This window comes from Tachyglossus aculeatus, chromosome 21 (assembly GCF_015852505.1).
Source record: "Tachyglossus aculeatus isolate mTacAcu1 chromosome 21, mTacAcu1.pri, whole genome shotgun sequence".
Taxonomy (NCBI): domain Eukaryota; kingdom Metazoa; phylum Chordata; class Mammalia; order Monotremata; family Tachyglossidae; genus Tachyglossus; species Tachyglossus aculeatus.
The window spans coordinates 7,345,212-7,364,582 of NC_052086.1; the positions used below are offsets into that span (position 1 = coordinate 7,345,212).

Below are 19,371 nucleotides of genomic sequence, written 5' to 3' on the forward strand. Positions count from 1 at the left end.
CTCTCAGGGGATGTTGCTTAGGCTTTGGCAGCCATTCTCTCCTTCCCTAGAGCTGAGTGCCTTAAAAATCTTGGCTAAGTAGAGATAGTTGAGGAAGCTTAAATAGGTAAGTATGAGACCTTAACCTTTACCTTAACAAGTAAATAGGCCAAACCATTTCTGACTTATGGATTCTGGGCCTACACTTCTAGCCTTAACTGTTATAATGCCCGTCGGGCTGGCAAACATCACTCAAGCTGGGGTTTGATCAGATGTATGGGAAGGGAGAGAGCAACACACTCATCCACCCCATTTAAATAAGCAAACACCTCACCCATCTTCTCTCCTGGAATCTTACATTACCTCATAGAATACCACTCTTGGGTGACCAACAGTGGCAAACTTACTTGAGTCAGAGTGGGTTCTGTTTTCTTTATAAACTTTCCAACACCATGCTTGACCTTCAGACTTCAGAATGATGCTTCTTTGAATCAACAGTGTTAAGGCAAGGGCTCAAAACGCAATAAAGAACCGGGCACAAAAGCTGCATTGCACTTTTTTTTAATTGCACAGGTAGTTTTAAATATCAAATGGAGAAAGCACCCCCCAGAAGCCAAGCTACTATGGAAAAAGATTTCCTCAAGCATTTACAAAATTCCTAACTTTTTTCTTTTTCTTTTTTTTTTTTTTTTTTACAAAATAGTCCTGATCTGCATTTTATTCATCCATACATGAGAGAAGAGTGGCTCTCAGACATTCTCTCTGCTTGCTCAAACTCAGGCATGTAAGTGTGAAGGGGAGACTGATCTAACCAGACTCCACTCCGACCTTTCCCCCTTAGGAGAAAATTTTACCCACATAGGTTTGGCATAGCAAGTGGCCACGTCAGCCCTTCTACTCCGGCTACAGCCTGAAACCAGCTTTCTGATTCGCAACACTTAGAACGGGCGTGAACGACCAGCCTCGCTGACTGCTAGAGATAGAGCAATACTTTGGGCGAACCGTGAGATTTGACAAAGATGCGGATACTCTCTGGAGAAGTACACCTGGAGAGCTGATTCATTTTGGCTTTATAAACGAAGGGCATCGAGACAGCTCTTGCCCTCGAGGCTTTCCATCCGCTTCTGCCCTAGAAAAGGGCAGCAAGCCCGGAATGGTCAGACGCTGATCAACTGGGGGAAGAGTTCGTTGGCGAAAGTGTCCTCCCACGAGCGGTCTGTGGCAAGCGGAGAGGACAGGTCGCTGAAAGGGGATGGGGAGCCTTCGTATCCGGAGTCGCTGCAGGCGTCCAGCAGACAGGGAGACGGTTCCAGGCTAGGGCTGGCTGAGAGAAGCTGGGCGATACCCAGCCCGGGAATGAAGTCATCCTCTAAGGGCTCCTCCTTCACAGAGATGATGGGCTGCTCGAGGGGATTATCCTCTTCCGAGGGGCTGAGGGGTGCTTCCTCAATTTTCACTACCACACTGGCTTGGCCACCTGCCTCAGAGGGAATCTCCAAGACAAGGGGCTTGGTGTACACGTGGTCAAACCGGATCAGTTCATTAATGGCCTCCAACCTGGCTGATGGGGACCCCAGCGAAGAAGAGGGGGAGGCTGGTAAGGAACTGGGCTCTTCTGCACAGACCTCTTCTTCAAGTTCCTCCAGGCAGGCGGACTCCACACCCGCGTATCTGAGGAACATTTCTGGGTCCAGGCTGTCCAGAATCCCCAGTAATATATCAGACTGAAAGAGAAACCAGACCAAATCCTAGTCAGAGGGGCTGAAGGATTAATTAAGTCCAGCGCTTCCACACCTTTATGTCCTTCAGAAAGGAGGCTGGGGGCATCTCTGTTTACTGGAAACCTAACGGAGTGTGCAAGCAGGGGAGCCTTCAAGTCAAGCATAATCTTTCTCCTAGTTTAGAACCACTAACACGGACTCAAAGTTGCCCTTCCCTCCCTTCTCCTCTTCACCTTGGCGGGACCTGGGAACATGGAGTTGCCCCTTAGCGGTGACAATTTCTGCAACTAACCTCTCCTCTCTGAACCCACCGCACCCAGCTCCTTTCTTAGTATCCAGCTCCGGGCTACCGAGCATCCACCGGCTCACGGAGTGTGGTACGCACCTCAGAGTCTGAAGAGTCCAAGCTGTCTGAATCCATGGGGAGATGATCAGGAGAAGTGACAACTGGGCCTGCACCTGCTGCAGAGGCGCACGTAGTCTGAGTGCTGCGGACTCAGCAGACCCGGCCACCGGCCTGACTTCACTCACCTGCGACCAAAATGGCAAGAGTCAAGAAGCCGTGCTACCTAGGCCTACTGGGCCTGGCAGTTAGAAGGTCACGGGTTCTAATCCCCGGTCCAGCACATGTTGTCTGCTGAGCGACCTTGGGCAAGTCACTTTACTTCTCTGGGCCTAAATTACCTCTTCTGTAAAATGGGGATTAAGAATTTGAGCCCAATGTGGGACAGGGACTGTGTCCAACCTGATTAACTTTTATCTACCCCAGTCCTTAGAACAGTGCTTGGCAAATAGTAAGCAATTAATAAGTACCATAATTATTATTCTCTGGGCTTCCCTTCCCTCATCTGTAAGATGGGGATTAAGACTGAGCCCCCAAGTGGGACATAGACTGTATACCTGCCCCGATACTTAGTACAGTGCCTGGCACACAGTAAGCACTTAAATGCCATTCAAAAAAAAACAAAAACCCAACCCACAGTGGTACTGAGTGCTTATTGTGTACTATGTGCAAAAGCATCATCATCATCAATCGTATTTATTGAGTGCTTACTATGTGCAGAGCACTGTACTAAGCACTTGGGAAGTACAAATTGGCAACATATAGAGACAGTTCCTACCCAACAGTGGGCTCACAGTCTAAAAGGGGGAGAGCACTGCATTAAGCGCCTGGGAGTGCCCGAGTACTGTCCTTGAAGACCTAGCACTCCTAACAATTCAGCGCTTCACATTCCCCTGAAGCTGTGATTTGGCAATGAACCAGGTAGTAAAGATTCTTCCCAACAACTGGGCAACAATGGGGTCCTTTGCAGTCACATCGTATTTTATATTTTGGGGCTGAAAACCTTTGCAGTCTTTTCATTTATTACTCTGTTTAGTCGGGAATCAGTTACAATTCAGGATAGAGTGGAACTAACCAGTGATTTTTTTTTTCTGATTAAGTTCAGCCATTTCTTCCAGCCCTTGCTTGGGCAGGCGGACGCAACATTACCCTCTGGGAGAACATCATCATTTTCCATTATGGGCAGGGAACATGTCTACCAACTCCGTTATAGTATACTCTTCCAAGAGCTTAGTACAATGCCCCGCACAGAGTAAGTGCTCAATAAATACCCCTGATTGGCTGTTATTTGAAGAGTCATCCTAGACGTGAGAACATCAAGTTTTGGCTTCCCCTACCTGTGTTATTCATTTTCCTTTTCTAGATAACATTGTCACATTAAAACTTCCTTCCAAATTAATGGCTCACTGATCAACTGGGGAACAGTGTGGCGTAGTGGAAAGAGCACAGGCCGACCTGAGAGTCAGAGGACCTAGCAGGACTCCTCCACAGGCCTGCTGTGTGCCCTTGGGCAAGTCACTTAATAATAATAACTGTGTTATTTGTTATGCGCTTACTACATGCCAGACACTGTATTCGCATTGGGTGGATACACACAAATTGGGTTGGACGCAGTCCCTATACGAACAAAGGGCTCACAAACTTCTCTGTGCCTTTGTTTTCTCATCTGAAAAAAAAATAGGGGTTTAATACCTGTTTTCCCTCCTCCTTAGATTGAGAGCCCTATGGGGGACATGGACTCCGATCTGATTATTTTGCACCTTTCCCAGTGCTTAGAACAATACTTGGCACATAGTAAGCACTTAAATGCCAAAATTACTCTCCACTGTTCAGCTTACCTACACCACTTTCAAGGCTGAAAACCTCACAGCATCCCAGCAGCTTTTTAGCAATACTACAAAGTTCACTTTACTCTTTTTTTTAAAAAAAGCACAACAAATGAAGTTGCCCTACAGATATTATTGACTTGAAATACCTTTCTATTCCTCCCTATACTCCCTGAATGCTCCAATTCTGGCTATGTTTTAATTTGCTAGCATTCCTTCAAGTCCTTAATTACTTTCCATGCTATTAGACACAGGTCTTTGGAAGAATTTTTAAGTCTAAATTTTTGCCACTGTATCTTCTTGGATTTTGTCGTCTTTGAATATTTCAGTTTAATTTTTTTTTATGGTATTTGGTAAGCTCTTACTCTGTGTGCCAGGCACAATGGGGTAGATAAAAGTTAATCAGCAGTCCTTGAGGCTCACTGTCAATCCCCACTTTACAAGTGAGGTAACTGAGGCCCAGCGAAGCGAAGCAACTTGCCCAAGGTCACACAGCAAACAAGTGGCGGAGCTGGGATTAGAACCCAGATCCTTCTGACAATCTTAGAACTACTGTATCGACAGACAACAAGCCTGAGTGAGTCTATTTACCTTGGATCCATCCTCCTCTTCTAAAACTAGGACATCTAGTCCCAAGCGTTGTCTTAACTCTTGGTTCTCAATCACAAGGTCGTGGGTTTTCTCTCTCAGAAGTTGATTTTCAATCAAAAGTTTCTGATTCTGAAAGAGACAGCGAGTTCAGACAAGCGCAAGGCATATGGTTTTGCTCAGCCGCCCCCCAAGGACAAGACTCGTACCATATCTCCGGGGCCCTTCTGAGCCCTTGCCCTATGGGTCTTTGGACCAATATGTTTTATGTACCAAACCAGATCTTCTAGTTTGAACTCAAAATTCTTCATTTGGTGGCAATATTTACAAGTCCAAACTTAAGTGATTCATTGGAGCTCTCTCGTGATGTTGGAGCAACTTCTGCTCCAAGTGAGGCTTCTGTTCTTCAGATCCCCAGCAAAGGCTCAACTGGGAGCTAGGAGAACAAAGATTCAATTCCTTTCATTGCAGGCAGTACTAAAAACGTGGCTCTCTAGCCAGGGATCAGATACCCATGTTAAAGTAAAGAACCTGACTGATTTAATCATCAACCTTCAGAACCATCAGGCGGCTACAGGTTTTAATGGAGAGAAAAGAAAAAGAACAGGACTATTTCTGTTTCCTTGTTTTTGAACCTGCAAATGTGTCATAGCATGGCATATTGTCTTTTCAGAAAAGTAAAAATGAAAAAAAGTTACTATATTTACTTCATAAATAATTCAGTGATAGTTAAACTAAAACTTCATTTAAAAAAAGTCGGTCATTACAGGTAAGAATAGGCATTGTCCTTATTCAGACTGTGTGGCTGTGAGCAACGTTTAAGATTATATCAGAGACTAAGAGTCTCAACTGATTCGATCCAGACAAAGCCTACAATTTAGGGTAATAGCCCCCAAACCTACATTCAAAAACTATTACAACTCCAAATTCATCATCACTGTTTACTTTGTTTCTGGTCTTGAAAAGCCTTGACCACACTTGGAACACTTTAAAAGCTCCAAAACCAGAAATGATTGAGAGGAAGGCTGTGGGGAGGTGGGTTTGGGGGTGGTGTGTGTGTTGGTGTGCGTACACACAAACACACGTATACAGTGTTCAAAATGAAAAGAAAAACGTGCATATAGTTTTATCAGGTAGGTGTTAAAGGCATAATAATATCTTCACAATCTCTCTGGGTGTATAAACCAGCAAGGTTTAGCATCTGGGTTTGATGATGCATTATGTAAATGAATGGGGGGGTCACAGAGGGCAACATTTGTTTTTTAACCCCTCAATCTTCGTATTTTTTTTTTTTTTTTTTTTTTACCTCTTCTTCCAAGTCAACCACTTGCTGTTCCAGTTCGCTCATCCTGGCTTTTTTTCTGTCTCTGGCAGTCTGTGCGGCTACTCTGTTTTTCAATTTCCTAGGAACAGCAAAAAATGTGTACAACAAAATGTTGTCAACCAGGATCTCCAATATAAAACTTCAATTAATACATTTTCCCCCACTTTTAAGAATACAGCAGATGGTGACTAGAAATGAACTCCCACTTTCCCTATACAAAACTGGATTGAGAGAATTTGACCTGGCCACTCCTGTGCATTTTCTGATTATTTCCCCGATAATAAAGTAGATTCTGGTTGGTGAAGATCCAAATAGTCCCCTCACGCCCCCGCAACCATGTCTAAGTCAAATTCACCACAAACTCGCCTTTACCCAAGTCCTCCCTATTGCATCATTTAAAAATCTCTGAAGCCACGTCACCGCCCAACGGGTCTGGACAACCTCCCTGTCGGATATCTTGAATCTGAAAACCCTTCTCTGCTCCCTTTCCTCCTCCTGCTTCATCCCCACTTCCGCAACCCTGGGATTTTAGGAGACTCTTTTGTAACATTTTAACAAGGCCACAGCCCCACTGAACCAGAGTTCAAAACTCCGATTCCAAAGCCGGTGCCGGAGGTAGCTCCTCTCACTTCCAAGGGCAAGCTCCCTACAAGGTGCACGGTGTTATTAAATACTAAATAAAAAAAAAATGATCGTATTTAAGCCAGTCAAATCCCTGCTCCACCAACTGTCAGCTGTGTGACTTTGGGCAAGTCACTTCACTTCTCGGTGCCTCAGTTACCTCATCTGTAAAACGGGGATAAAGACTGTAAGGCCCACGTGGGACAACGTGATCACCTTGTATCTTCCCCAGCGCTTAGAACAGTGCTTTGCACATAGTAAGCGCTTAAGAAATGCCAACATTATTATTATTTTTATTATTATTAGTAAGCACTGGGGTGGATACGAGCAAATCGGGTTGGACACAGTCCCTGACCCATGTGGGGTTCACAGTCTCACTTCCCATTTTACAGATGAGGGAATTGAGGCCCAGAGAAGTGAAGTGACTTGCTCAAGGTCACACAGCAAACCAGTGGCAGAGCTGGTTTTAGAACCCATGACCTTCTGACTCCCAGGTCTTAGCCATGCAGCTTCCCTTTCTTCTTGGGGCCTCAGGGTTCTCCTCTGGAAAATGGGTTGGTGGGGGGGGGGGGTGGGCGTTTATAAATACCAGTCCTCTCCTTTAGCGTGGGAACCTCAGCAGGGACAGGGGCTGCAGCCTGACCTCACCATCTTCTAGCCACTCTAGTAATAGTAATTAATAATCATTATGTCATTTGTTAAGCTCTTACTATGTGCCAAGCACTGTTCTCTATGCCCTGGGATGATAATAATAATAATAATGGCATTTATTAAGCACTTACTATGTGCAAAGCACTGTTCTAAGCACTGGGGAGTTTACAAGGTGATCAGGTTGTCCCTCAAGGGGCTCACAGTCTTCATCCCCATTTTACAGATGAGGTAACAGAGGCCCAGAGCAGTGAAGTGACATGCCCAAAGTCACACAGCTGACAATTGGCAGAGCCAGGATTTGAACCCATGACCTGTGACTCCAAAGCCCATGCTCTATTCCACTGAGCCACGCTGCTTTGCCAGGTAAGAAGGTTGTCCCATGTGGCGCTCACAGTCTTCATCCCCATTTTACAGATGAGGTCACTGAGGCCCAGAGAATCATGTTGGTATTTGTTAAGCGCTATGTGCCAAGCACTGTTCTAAGCGCTGGATAGATACAAGGTTATTAGGTGGTCCCACGCGGGGCTCACAGTCTCGATCTCCATTTTCCAGATGAGGTCACTGAGGCCCAGAGAAGTGACATGACTTGCCCAAAGCCACCCAGCTGACAAGTGGCAGAGCTGGGATTAGAACCCACGACCTCCAACTCCCAAACCCGGGCTCTTTCCACTAAGCCACGCAGAGCAGTGAAGTGACTTGCCCAAGGTCACCCAGCAGACAAGTGGCAGAGCCGGGATTGGAGATGCAGCGTGGCTCAGTGGAAAGAGCATGGGCTTGGGAGTCAGAGACCATGGGTTCAAATCCCAACTCCTCCAACTGTCAGCTGGCTGACTTTGGGCAAGTCACTTAACTTCTCTGTGCCTCAGTTAACTCATCTGTAAAATGGGGATGAAGACTGTGAGCCCCCCTGTGGGGCAATCTGATCACCTTGTAACCTCCCCAGCGCTTAGAACTTTGCTTTGCACATAGTAAGCGCTTAATAAATGCCATCACCATTATTATTACTAAACTCCCCAGCACTTGGAACAGTGCTTTGCACATAATAAGTGCTTAATAAATGCCATCATTATTATTATTAACCTCCCCAGCGCTTAGAACAGTGCTTTGCACATAGTAAGCGCTTAATAAATGCCATCAAAAAAACCCAAAAAAGCCGCGTCCTCGGACTTCCAAGCCCAGGCTCTTGCCCCTCAGCCACGATGTTTCTCTATTTACTCATTCAATCGTATTTATTGAGCACTTACTGTGGGCACTGTACTAAGCGCTTGGGAAGTACAAGTCGGCAACATCTAGAAACGGTCCCTACCCAACAACGGGCTCACAGTCTAGCTGAGGGGAAAGAGACAACAAAACATGTAGACAGGTTTCAAAATCGTCAGAACAAATAGAATTAAAGCTATATGCACACCGTTAACAAAATAAATAGTAAATATGTACAAGTAAAATAGAGTAATAGATCTGTACAAATATATTTACAAATGCTGTGGGGAGGGGAAGGAGGTTTGGCGGAGGGGATGGGGAGGAGAGGAAAGAGGGGGCTCAGTCTGGGAAGGCCTCCTGGAGGAGGTGAGCTCTCAGTAGGAGCCTTGGCATCATAATAATAATGGCATTTGTTTAGCACTTACTATGTGCAAAGCACTGTTCTAAGCGCTGGGGGGATCCAAGGTGATCAGGTTGTCCCACGGGGGGCTCACAGTCTCCATCCCTGTTTTACTGATGAGGGAACTGAGGGCCAGAGAAGTGAAGTGACTTGCCCCTAGTCACCCAGCTGACAATTGGCGGAGCAGGGGTTTGAACCCCTGACTTAGTAATAATAGCATTTATTAAGCGCTTACTATGTGCAAAGCACTGTTCTAAGCGCTGGGGGGATCCAAGGTTATCAGGTTGTCCCACGGGAGGCTCACAGTCTCCATCCCCATTTTACAGATGAGGGAACGGAGGGCCAGAGAAGTGAAGTGACTTGCCCACAGTCACCCAGCTGACAATCGGCGGAGCGGGCCGGGGTTTGAACCCCTGACTTAATAATAATAATAGTATTTATTAAGCGCTTACTATGTGCAAAGCACTGTTCTAAGCGCTGGGGGGATCCAAGGTGATCAGGTTGTCCCACGGGCGGCTCACAGTCTCCACCCCTGTTTTACAGATGAGGGAACTGAGGGCCAGAGAAGTGAATAATAATAATAATAGCATTTGTTAAGCACTATGTGCAAAGCACTGTTCTCTAAGCGCTGGGGGGGGGGATACAAGGTGATCAGGTTGTCCCACGTGGGGCTCACGGTCTTAATCCCCATTTTACAGATGAGGAAACTGAGGCTCCGCGAGGTTAAGTGACTTGCCCAAGGTCACACGGCAGACACGTTGCGCAGGCGGGATTCGAACCCATGACCTCTGACTCCAAAGCCCGGGCTCTTTCCACTGAGCCACGCTGCTTCTCTAGAATCAACCGTATTTATTGAGCGCTTAGTGTGTGCAGAGCACCGTACTAAGCGCTTGGGAAGTACAAGCTGGCAACATATAGAGACAGTCCCTACCCAACAGTGGGCTCAAGCGAGGTGACTCGCCCACAGTCACCCGGCTGACAAGTGGCAGGGGCGGGATTGGAACCCACGACCTGGGTCTCCAAAGCCCGGGCTCCTTCCGCTGAGCCACGCTCCTTCCCCCATCTATCAATCAATCTTATTTATTGAGCGCTTACCGTGTGCAGAGCACTGTACTAAGCGCTCTGGAAGTACAAGATGGCAACATATAGAGAGGGGTTAACGGATAGCAGTGTGGTGAGCGGTGGTCGCCGCCATCCGCCACGTAGGCAGGTCCGCGGGCCCCCCGTTCGCCCGCCCGCCCGGCCCGGCCCCCGCACCTTCTTAGCGCCTTCTCCTCCGGGCTGAGGTGCGTCAGCCGCTGCCTCTTGCGGGCCTGGGGCGCGCTCGGGCCGGGGACACCGGGGGGGGCCGCCGCCGCCGCCCACCTCCGGCCCCGCCGCCGACACCATCAGCGACAGCGCGCGGCCGCCCCCGCCGCCCGCCGCCGCCGCCGCCGCCGCCTTCCCCGCCAGCAGCAGCACCTTGGGGGCGGCCGGGCCCGGGGCCCGCCCGCTCGATGAAGCGGCAGCGGCAGCGGCGGCAGCGACGACCACCATGGCGAGGGCTCGGCACCGACTGACGGGACGCGACCGCCCTCCCCGCCGACGCCGCCGACGACCGCCCCCGTCCCGCGCCGCCCCGGCCTTTCTAGGGTCGTGTCGGCTTCTCATTGGCCAGAGCCGCGTGACGCGGACCCTGAGCGCCCGCCGATTGGCTGCCGCCGCACCCTGAGGGGAGGAGGGGGCGGGGCCTGAGTCCTGACGCCAGAGGTCTGAGAGCTCCCAGGCCGCCTCTGGGGGTTTTGAGGCTGCCCCTTGGGGAGCTTAGAGGCCGCCCCTGAGGAGCTTCGAGGCCGTCCCTGGAGGGGTGGTTTCGAGGATGCCCCTGGGGAGCTTCGAGGCCGCCTCTGGGGAGTTTCGAGGCCGCCCCTGGAGGGGTGGTTTCGAGGCCGCCCCTGGAGGGGTTTCGAGGCCGCCCCTGGAGAGCTTCGAGGCCGCCCCTGGAGGGGTGGTTTCGAGGCTGCCCCTGAGGAGCTTCGAGGCCGCCCCTGGAGGGGTTTCGAGGCCGCCCCTGGAGGGGTGGTTTCGAGGCTGCCCCTGAGGAGCTTCGAGGCCGCCCCTGGAGGGGTGGTTTCGAGGCCGCCCCTGGGGAGCTTCGAGGCCGCCCCTGGAGGGGTGGTTTCGAGGCTGCCCCTGGAGGGGTGGTTTCGAGGCTGCCCCTGGGGAGCTTCGAGGCCGCCCTTGGAGGGGTGGTTTCGAGGCCGCCCCTGGAGGGGTTTCGAGGCCACCCCTGGAGGGGTGATTTCGAGGCTGCCTCTGGGGAGCTTCGAGGCCGTCCCTGGAGGGGTGGTTTCTTGGCCCCCTCTGGGGAGCTTCGAGGCCGCCCCTGGTGGGGGGTTTGAGGCCGCCCCTTGGGGGTTTCGAGGCCCCCCCGCGGTGAGGGGTTCGAGCCCGCCTGTCGTGGGGCCGGCGTCCCAACGGTTGAGGCTCCACCTGAGGTAAAATCCCGGTTGTCGCCCACAGCCTCTTCTCAGGACCCCTTCCTACCTCTCCTTTCCTCAGAATAATAATAATAATAATAATAATAACGTATTTGTTAAGCGCTTACTACGTGCCAAAAATTGGTCCAAGCGCTTGGGATGGATACAAGGTGATCAGGTTGGCCCACTTGGGGCTCACAGGCTTCATCCCCATTTGACAGATGAGGTAACTGAGGCACAGAGAAGTGAAGCGACTTGCCCAGAGTCACACAGCGGACAAGTGGCAGAGCCGGGATTAGAACCCACAGCCTCCGACTCCCAAACTCAGGCCCTTGCCACTGAGCTACACTGCTTCTCAGGACTGCCTTTTAGGAAGGCTGTCGGGCTAACGAGTTTTTTTGCTTTTTTTCACCGTCTTCTTTAAGCACTTATTATGTCCGAGCGCTGGGGGAGGTACGAATTAATCTGGTAGGATACAGTCCCCGTCCCACACGGGGCTCACAGTCTTAATTCCCATTTTACAGATGAGGTAACTGAGGCACAGAGAAGGGACTTGCCCACGGTCACATAGCAGGCCTCCAAGTCTCTAAGAATCCCACGAGCTTTCCTGTATTATTATTATGTTGTCTGTTAAGCGCTTAGTATGTAACAATATCAATAGTGATGGTACTTATTAAGCACTTGCTTTGTGCCAAGTGCTGTTCTTTGTGCTGGGGTAGATATAAATTGTGCCAAACACTGTATTAAGCGCTGGGGTAGATGTAAGACGTACAGGTTCTCCCACATGGGGCTCACAGTCTAAGTGATGGGTGTAGGATTTAATCCCCATTTTACAAATGAGGAAACTGAGATATGGACAGGTTAAGTGACTTGCCCAAGTTTACACAGCAGACAAGTGGTGGAGTGGGAATTCGAATTCAGTCAGTTGCATTTCCTGAGCACATATAGAACACTGTACTAAGTGCTTGGGAGAGTGCAATATAACCATAAACAGACACATTCCTTGCCCACAGTGAGTTTACAGTCTAACAGGAGAGACAGATTGACTCCCAAACCTGTGATCCTTCTACTAGGCCACCCTGCTTCTATATTATTATATGACCCACATGACCCTCTATAATTCTATGGTTGTAAAAATAACGGTGGTATTTGTTAAGCATACACTATGTGCCAAATGTACTAGTCACCACAGTAGGTATAACACAGTCATATCAGACACAATCCCTGTCCCTCATGGAGTTTATAGGCTAAGGGAAAATGAGGTATTTAATCCTCATTTTACAGATGAGGTAACCGGCCAAGAGGTTAACCGATTTATCCGAAGTCATACATCATTCGAGTGGTGGACTCGGGATTAGACCCCAAGACTCTTAACTCCCAGCCCTGTTTTTTGTTTTTGTTCTTCTATAGACCTTACTGCTTGATAAATTGAACTATTTACAGATGTGTCGACCTGGGGACGTGAGTGAGGAGCCCACTTTGGGTACTAGGGGCTTCTGGCTTACTAGTCCCCTCAGTTACATGGGGATCAAAGCTGATGGATGGGTTAACCAGGCGTTTTTGGGAAAACTAACCTCTGCAGGGGCCAGAGCCATTTCACGGCCACTAATTTCCCCTAATAGACCAATAGTACTTTGTGGCTTGAAGGGACTCAATCTATTCTCCCCTTCCTACCTCACCTCACTGATGTCATACTACAGCCCAATCAATCAATCATTTGATCATATTTCAGTCCACACACCCCACTCCTCTAGCTCCAACCTACTCTCTTTTATCTGGATCTCATCAATCCTGCCACCCCCCGCCCAATCCCTTGCCTATGTCCTCCGTTTGGCCTGGGGCTCCCTCCCTCTTCAAATCCAACAGACCACTACTCTCCCCACCTTCAGTGCCCTCCTAAAATCACGTCTCCTCCAAGAGGCCTTCCCTGACTAAGCCCTCATTTTCCCTCCCCACCCTCCCCTCTGTGCCACCTATGCATTCTGACCTGTACCCCTTTAAACACTTGATATTCACTCCACCCTCAGCCCCATGGGACTTAGAATCTGCCATTTCTCCTGTCTGTTATTTATTTTAATGTCTTCCCCTCTTGACAGTAAGCTCTTTGTGGATAATGGTTGTGTATTGTACTTTCCCAAGTGCCTAATTCAGTGCTTTGCGTGCAGTAGAATCAATTAATATGATTGGTTGTGTGCTAATTATGTGCAGAGCACAGTACTAGAGCACTGGGAAGAGTACAGTAGAATTAGTAGACTTGATCCCTGCCCTCAAGATGTACAATTTATTGGAGGAGACAGATACTAAAAACAATTACAATCGGTCAGTGGGATTTATTGAGCACATGACTGTTCTAGCGCTTGGGAAGATACAATACAATGGGATTAGCAGACACATTCCCTGCCCATAATGAGCGTACAGTCTAGAGGGAGTATAAACTCACTGTGGCCAGGGAATGTGCCTGTTTATTGTTGTATTGTACTTTCCCAAGCGCTTAGTACGGTGTTCTGCACAGAGTAAGCTCTCAGTAAAGATAAATGAATGAGATAGATATTAAATAAATAATTTATAATAAATAATTTAAAGATATGTATATAAGTGCTGTGGTGTTGGGGGATGGGGTGAATATGAAATGTTCAAATATCAATTACAGGTAGGGGAACGCAGCTGAGTTGAAAGTAATATACCTGAGTGCTACAGTGAGGCCGTGGGATGAATACTTGGACAATGAGGAAGTGCTGGGGTGGCAAATGAGGTGGGGGAATGGGATGAGGAGATACCAGATTAACCGGGGAAGGCCTCCTGGAGGAGATGTGATGGCAGGAGGGTTTTGAAGGCAGAGAGAAGGCTGAGCTGCCGGAGGTGAAATTGGAAGGCATTCCAGGCAGGAAGGAGGTTGCGAGCAAGAGCTAGGGAGCCGGAGAGAGAACAAAGCACAGTGAGTAAATCGGCTGGAGAGGAGTAAACTGTGAGCCTGGGATATAGCGGGAGCAAAGGTAAGTAATGAGGGAGAGAGTTGATTGAGTGTCATGAAGCCATTGGTCAGGAGTTTCTGCTTGAAACTTGTAGCAGCTGCCTTCTTTCTCACCGGCAGACTAACTTCAGCAGCTTAACTACTTGTGCCGGACAGGACCTGCTGGTGAATGTGTGGTGCTTTTAATCTGGGGACATGGTGCTTCAACAAGCTGGAGCGGAGGCGGGCGTGATTCCTATCTCGGCAAGGCCAAGATCCTGGTTCCTTAGCTCAGATCACGGGGTGTGCTGGCAGGCACCTTGTGTTCCTCCAGGTGTGTGGCAATGAAAACCTGCAGCCGGAAACCCAGACCTTCCCCTCTTGTAGCCTCTGAAATAGCTTCGAAGTGGCAGAATGTGGAGACTCTTCCCAGAAGACACGTTCTTAGAAACCGTGAGCATATAGTGAAAAACACTTAACCAAGGCAATCCTTACCTAAAACACTGCCCGAATGTCCTAGCATACGGAATGAGGAGAGCAATAGAAATAACTTATTCCGGGAAGGAAAATAAGCTTTACAGTGAAAGATCTGTTCCGTATTTATTGGAAATAGCTCGAGGTGAGGGTCAAATAAATTGGAGTGTTGAAGGGAAAACACACCTATGAGATGGGTTTAGAAGGCGCCTTATGCCCTTCTCCTTTCTCCTTTTCCACCAGTGCTCCTTGTTCCTAACACAGCTTTTTATTTTCCCAAATTCAGTTGACTCAACTGACTGGAGAGAAACAACAGATGCTGCCACTGGGGCCTCTTTTTCAGGCACACTCAGATTAGCAGTGCCTTAATCTGTAACCATGACAGTGGAGAGGTTAACAACTCAAAAGAAATTAAGGCCTTGGGAAGGGAGAAGGAGAATACAGCTATATGTTTTAGAAGCCATACAATGAACAGTTCCACAAATTGCAGGCCACTGAATAATTTGCTAAAGTGGCAGAGGGAAAGAAGAAAAGAGGTAAGAGGATTTTAGGATTCTTGGAGAGCAGGTTCTACCACCTCTAAACTGGAAGGTCCTTATGGGCAGAGAGCACGTCTGTTAAGTCTGTTGGCTTGTTACTCTCCCAGGCACTTAGTGCAGTGCTGTGCCCTTAGTAAGCACTCAATAAATACCATTGATTGGTTGATCGATGATTGAAATGGGCCATCTAAGGAAGATGACTACAGCCGTTTCTAGGGCTTATTTTTGTCTACAAAATATTTGACTTCTCTCAACTAGGCTCTTTGACCCAAGTAGCTTGCCCTTCTCAACAGTGGAACAGTTTCACATCCTCTTTCTGTGTCTTATCTGGACCTCCGATAGTCTTACATCGGATGTTGTTATTATTTAATTACAGCAGAAATACCCAGGCTGTGTGCAGGTGCCTATTCCTGTCAGCACTCTCTTGTTCTCATAGAAGCCCCTGTTCCTCCCCTTCAATTGTCAGAATCTTTCTCCGGGAACTTACTCTGCCATCATTTCTGTCCCAGCACCCCTCTGATCCAGCTCCATGTCTTCGGAGCCCAGCCTTTTCGCCCCTTCGGTCCCCTCCTTAATACCTACTTAAACTGTGAATTCTATGTGGGACAGAGACTGATTATATAGTTTCTACCCCAGGGCTTAGTACTGTGCTTGGCATCATCAGTGGTATCTATAGAGCTCTTATTATGTAGAGAGCACTGAACTAAGCACTTGGCAGGGTACACCATAGCAGAGTTTGCAGATATGTTCCCTGCTCATAAGGAGCTTATAGTCTAGACGGGGAGACAGACATTAATAATACATTATGATATGATTCCTTGTGTACCTGTCACCCCTCTCCTCACCACTCCCTTACTATCAGTTTGTGAACTCCTTGAGAACCAAGGATCGTGTTTAACTTACACTGGTGTAGTCCCTTTTTTCCAGGATGTAGTGCAGTGCTCTGCACACAAAAAGCACTTAATAAACACTAATGCTACTTTTGACATCTGTCTTCCCCCGGTGGAAATCTCACATCTGATGGCAGGCAATTCAAGAGCATTCCTTACTCTGCCCCTCAGCTCACTTGCGGAACCCTGGCCAACAATTTGCACTTACTGCATTTTGAGGCTGATTTCTTAAGTTATTTCAACGGCATGGGGCATTTCCCAATTCTCTTTTAGTTTGAGTGAAAACAGAGCAGGATACATTGTGCCCATTAAGAAAGATCTGTGGTCAGAACTGGTTTTACCCCTGTCATACTTGGCCATTGAGTCAGGAGCGAATTTGGGCCTAGGACTTGTCTGCTGTGTGACCTTGGACAAGTCACTTTGCTTCTCTATGCCTCAGTCACCTCATAATTTAAAATGGGATATTATCTTATACCTACCCCAGCATTTAGCACTGTCCCTGGTACATAGTGAACACTTAACAAATATCATTTTAAAAAAAAGACTCAAGTCTTTCTGACTGAACCCTTTTCTTGAATTTCAGTATCCAAGTGGAAGCTGGTTAACATCATTCTCCCCTTTGGAGTTAAGCAGATTGTAAACTCTTACAGCTAGGAGCAAAATCTTTGTTTTGGGTACCTACTAATCGAATCACTGAATTTGAATTTACAGAAAGTGTTATTCAGAGTGGTTTTTATCTGGATTGATGCTACTCTCTAATAATGGGTGAGGTAGCAGTCTCCAAGTATGCGGGTATGCGGGCTTTGTAAAATTGGCAAGTGGCATGTGTTGGTGGGACACTGAAAGGACACAGGCACATTTTTCTGAATACTCTGGTAATCCTCCCTGCAATCCCTAGTGGTTAGAGAAAGAGCCTGGGCGTCAGAAGGACCTGGGTTCCAATCCTAGCTCTACCACTTATCTGCTGTGTGACCTTGGGCAAGTCACTTCACTTCTCTGGGCCTCAGTTATCTCAACTGTAAAATGGGGGATTAAGACTCTGAGGCCCATGTGGGACATGGTGTGTCCAACCTGATTAGCTTGTATCTACCCCAGTGCTTAGTACAGTGCCTGGGACATAGTAAGTGTTTATTCAGTACCATAAAAAAAATCCTGGGGTCTCAACTAAAACGGCCATATAACTCTTTTGGGAGAAGAGTTGCACCATTTCCTTAAATTCAGTTGTGTAACATTGGGTTTCTTAGAAATCCAATACGATTTGACTTCTGCATAACTGATGGGAGTTTGCACAACTCATTCAAGCTTGGCCAAAAAGGGATGGCAACGGAGGGAAGAGGTTTGTTATAAAAGTGCAGATGTCACAAAGCACAAACCTCCATTGTGGGTACTTGTCTCCTTGCCAAGGGATATGGGTTTGTGACATCTAATTAAGCCTACTATTACTTTGCAGATTCTATTGATGGCTTATATTTATCAGCTCCAGGAAGGAGGAGGCAGTTTTCAACTTGCTTCAAAAAAAGGTTTCGGATTTCCTTGGGGCTTGCTGGTCTCCTTCCATGGTAGAATCAGCCAGTCAGCAAGTATCTGAGCGACGACAGAACCATTTTTTCTTCTGTTCTTTATCACCTGCAGTGCTTCCAAGCGCCTAGTACGGTGCTCTGCACAGAATAATCGTTCAATAAATACCATTGATTGATTCCATGTTTGTCAGATCTTACACGATCACTTCCATTTGCTCCCTGTTTTTGGTACTAAGCCATTTATCACCACCTAGGGTCCACCTTCCCCCCGCAAGCTGATCCTGTAGCTTTGGCTACTAAAAATTGTGGTTATTCTAATCAATCCCAATTTCCCCTCTCTCTACTGCAACCCAATTTTTTTTCTTTAAAATTATTTAAGTGCTTATACTATATGCCATGCACTGTACCAAGCGCCGGGGTCTTATGCCATCGAGTTGCCTCTGACCCATAATGACTCCTTGGACCCATCTCCCCACTCTCCATCAGCAATCATTCTGGTAATGTATCCGTGGAGTTTTCTTGGTAAAAATCCGGGAGCGGTTTACCATTGCTTTCTTCCACACATCAAACTCGAGTCTCCGTCTTCGACTTTCTCCCAGCTGCTGCTGCCCAGCACGGGTGAGCTTTGACTTGTAGCAGATTGCCTGCCACTCAGTAGCGACTGCCCAAGCTAGGAATGGAATGGGTATGACTCTGTTTTACTCTCCTTCCCACAGCTGAGCTGGTAGAGGACTGGAAACTCTCCAGGTGCCCTCCTGAGAGGGGAATGCTGGAGTAGATACAAGGTAATCAGGTTGGACACAGACCATGTCCCACATGGGCCTGACAGTCTTGATCCCCATTTTACAGATGCGGTAACTGAGGCCCAGAGAAGTGAAGCAACTTGCCCAAGGTCGCGTGGCAAACCAGTGGTAGAACTGAGATTAGAGGCCTTCGGACTCCCCAGGCCTGTGCTCTTTCCACTAGGTCACGCTGCTTCTCGTTTCCTCCATCTAGTCATCTAGACTGAGTTTTTGCATAACCTAAACCCTAGAGAGCTCTTGAAGTCTCTAGAGGACATCAAAATTCAAAACAGAAATGAGCAGGAAGATACCTTTCAGATGAAACCCTACCCTATGTGCTAGTGATAACTGAGTATCTCTGATCCTATGAAGGAGTTGGTGACACCTGTTTTTTTTTTTCCTTTTTTCAAAAGAATCTCCACAGTTGTTCTTCAGAAAACATCCTGTATTTGCTTTTATCCAAATGACCAGCTGGCTGCCAGTATAAGACAAACTGTGAATTGTTGAATGTAGGTGGGAAGGCTGTTAACAGAGAGAACATAGTAAAGGGGTGTGGAAGAAATAAACAGAGCTGCAACTTCAGAAGGGCAGAAGGAAGTAGAATGGGAATAGTTTTCTGCCAGGAAATAATCTAGAAGAAGGGGCCATTCATGTCTTTTAAACCTATTCAAGAAGTGGCACAAATTAACTATTTTAGGGACCATTCATGTCTTTTAAACCTATTCAAGAAGTGGCACAAATTAACTATTTTTTGTCATTTCAGTAATCAAACGATGGTACTTACTGTGATCAGAGCACTGTACTAGGCCCTTGGGAGAGTACAATCTAACAGAGTTGGTAGACAGGTTCGGTAAACGTATATCGTTCTCCTAGATCAGTTCTGTAATGCATCTTGGTTGGGTGGTATTACTGGATTGTGCTTTGGGAGAGTGCTTTCTAGGTTCATTGTAATGGGTTTATAATACTATAATAAAAATGGCATTTGTTAAGAGCTTACTGTGTGTCAAGCCTTGTTCTAAGCAGTGCAGTAGATACAAGTTAAACAGGTCGGACTCAATCCCTGTTCCACATGGCGCTCATTAGGAGGGTTTAGTTGTAGATTCT

General features: G+C 47.5%; 2 protein-coding genes across 2 annotated transcripts; both read right to left on the minus strand.

Annotated features, from left to right (window-relative positions):
* Positions 1 to 524: 524 nt before the first annotated feature.
* XBP1 (X-box binding protein 1) lies at positions 525 to 10,196 on the minus strand. Its single transcript, XM_038763220.1, is given in 7 exon segments — positions 525 to 1,703; positions 2,086 to 2,169; positions 2,172 to 2,231; positions 4,461 to 4,589; positions 5,764 to 5,860; positions 9,911 to 9,975; positions 9,977 to 10,196. Coding segments are annotated over 7 exon segments (1,215 nt in total). The 5' UTR covers positions 10,190 to 10,196; the 3' UTR covers positions 525 to 1,136.
* A 260-nt stretch (positions 10,197 to 10,456) lies between these two features.
* On the minus strand, positions 10,457 to 12,707 carry LOC119942025 (basic salivary proline-rich protein 2-like). Its single transcript, XM_038762684.1, has 2 exons — positions 12,687 to 12,707; positions 10,457 to 11,125 (listed from the first exon to the last, which is right to left on the minus strand). Exons 1-2 carry the CDS (start codon positions 12,705 to 12,707, stop codon positions 10,457 to 10,459), a joined length of 690 nt encoding a protein of 229 aa, XP_038618612.1.
* Between the last annotated feature and the right edge of the window lie 6,664 nt (positions 12,708 to 19,371).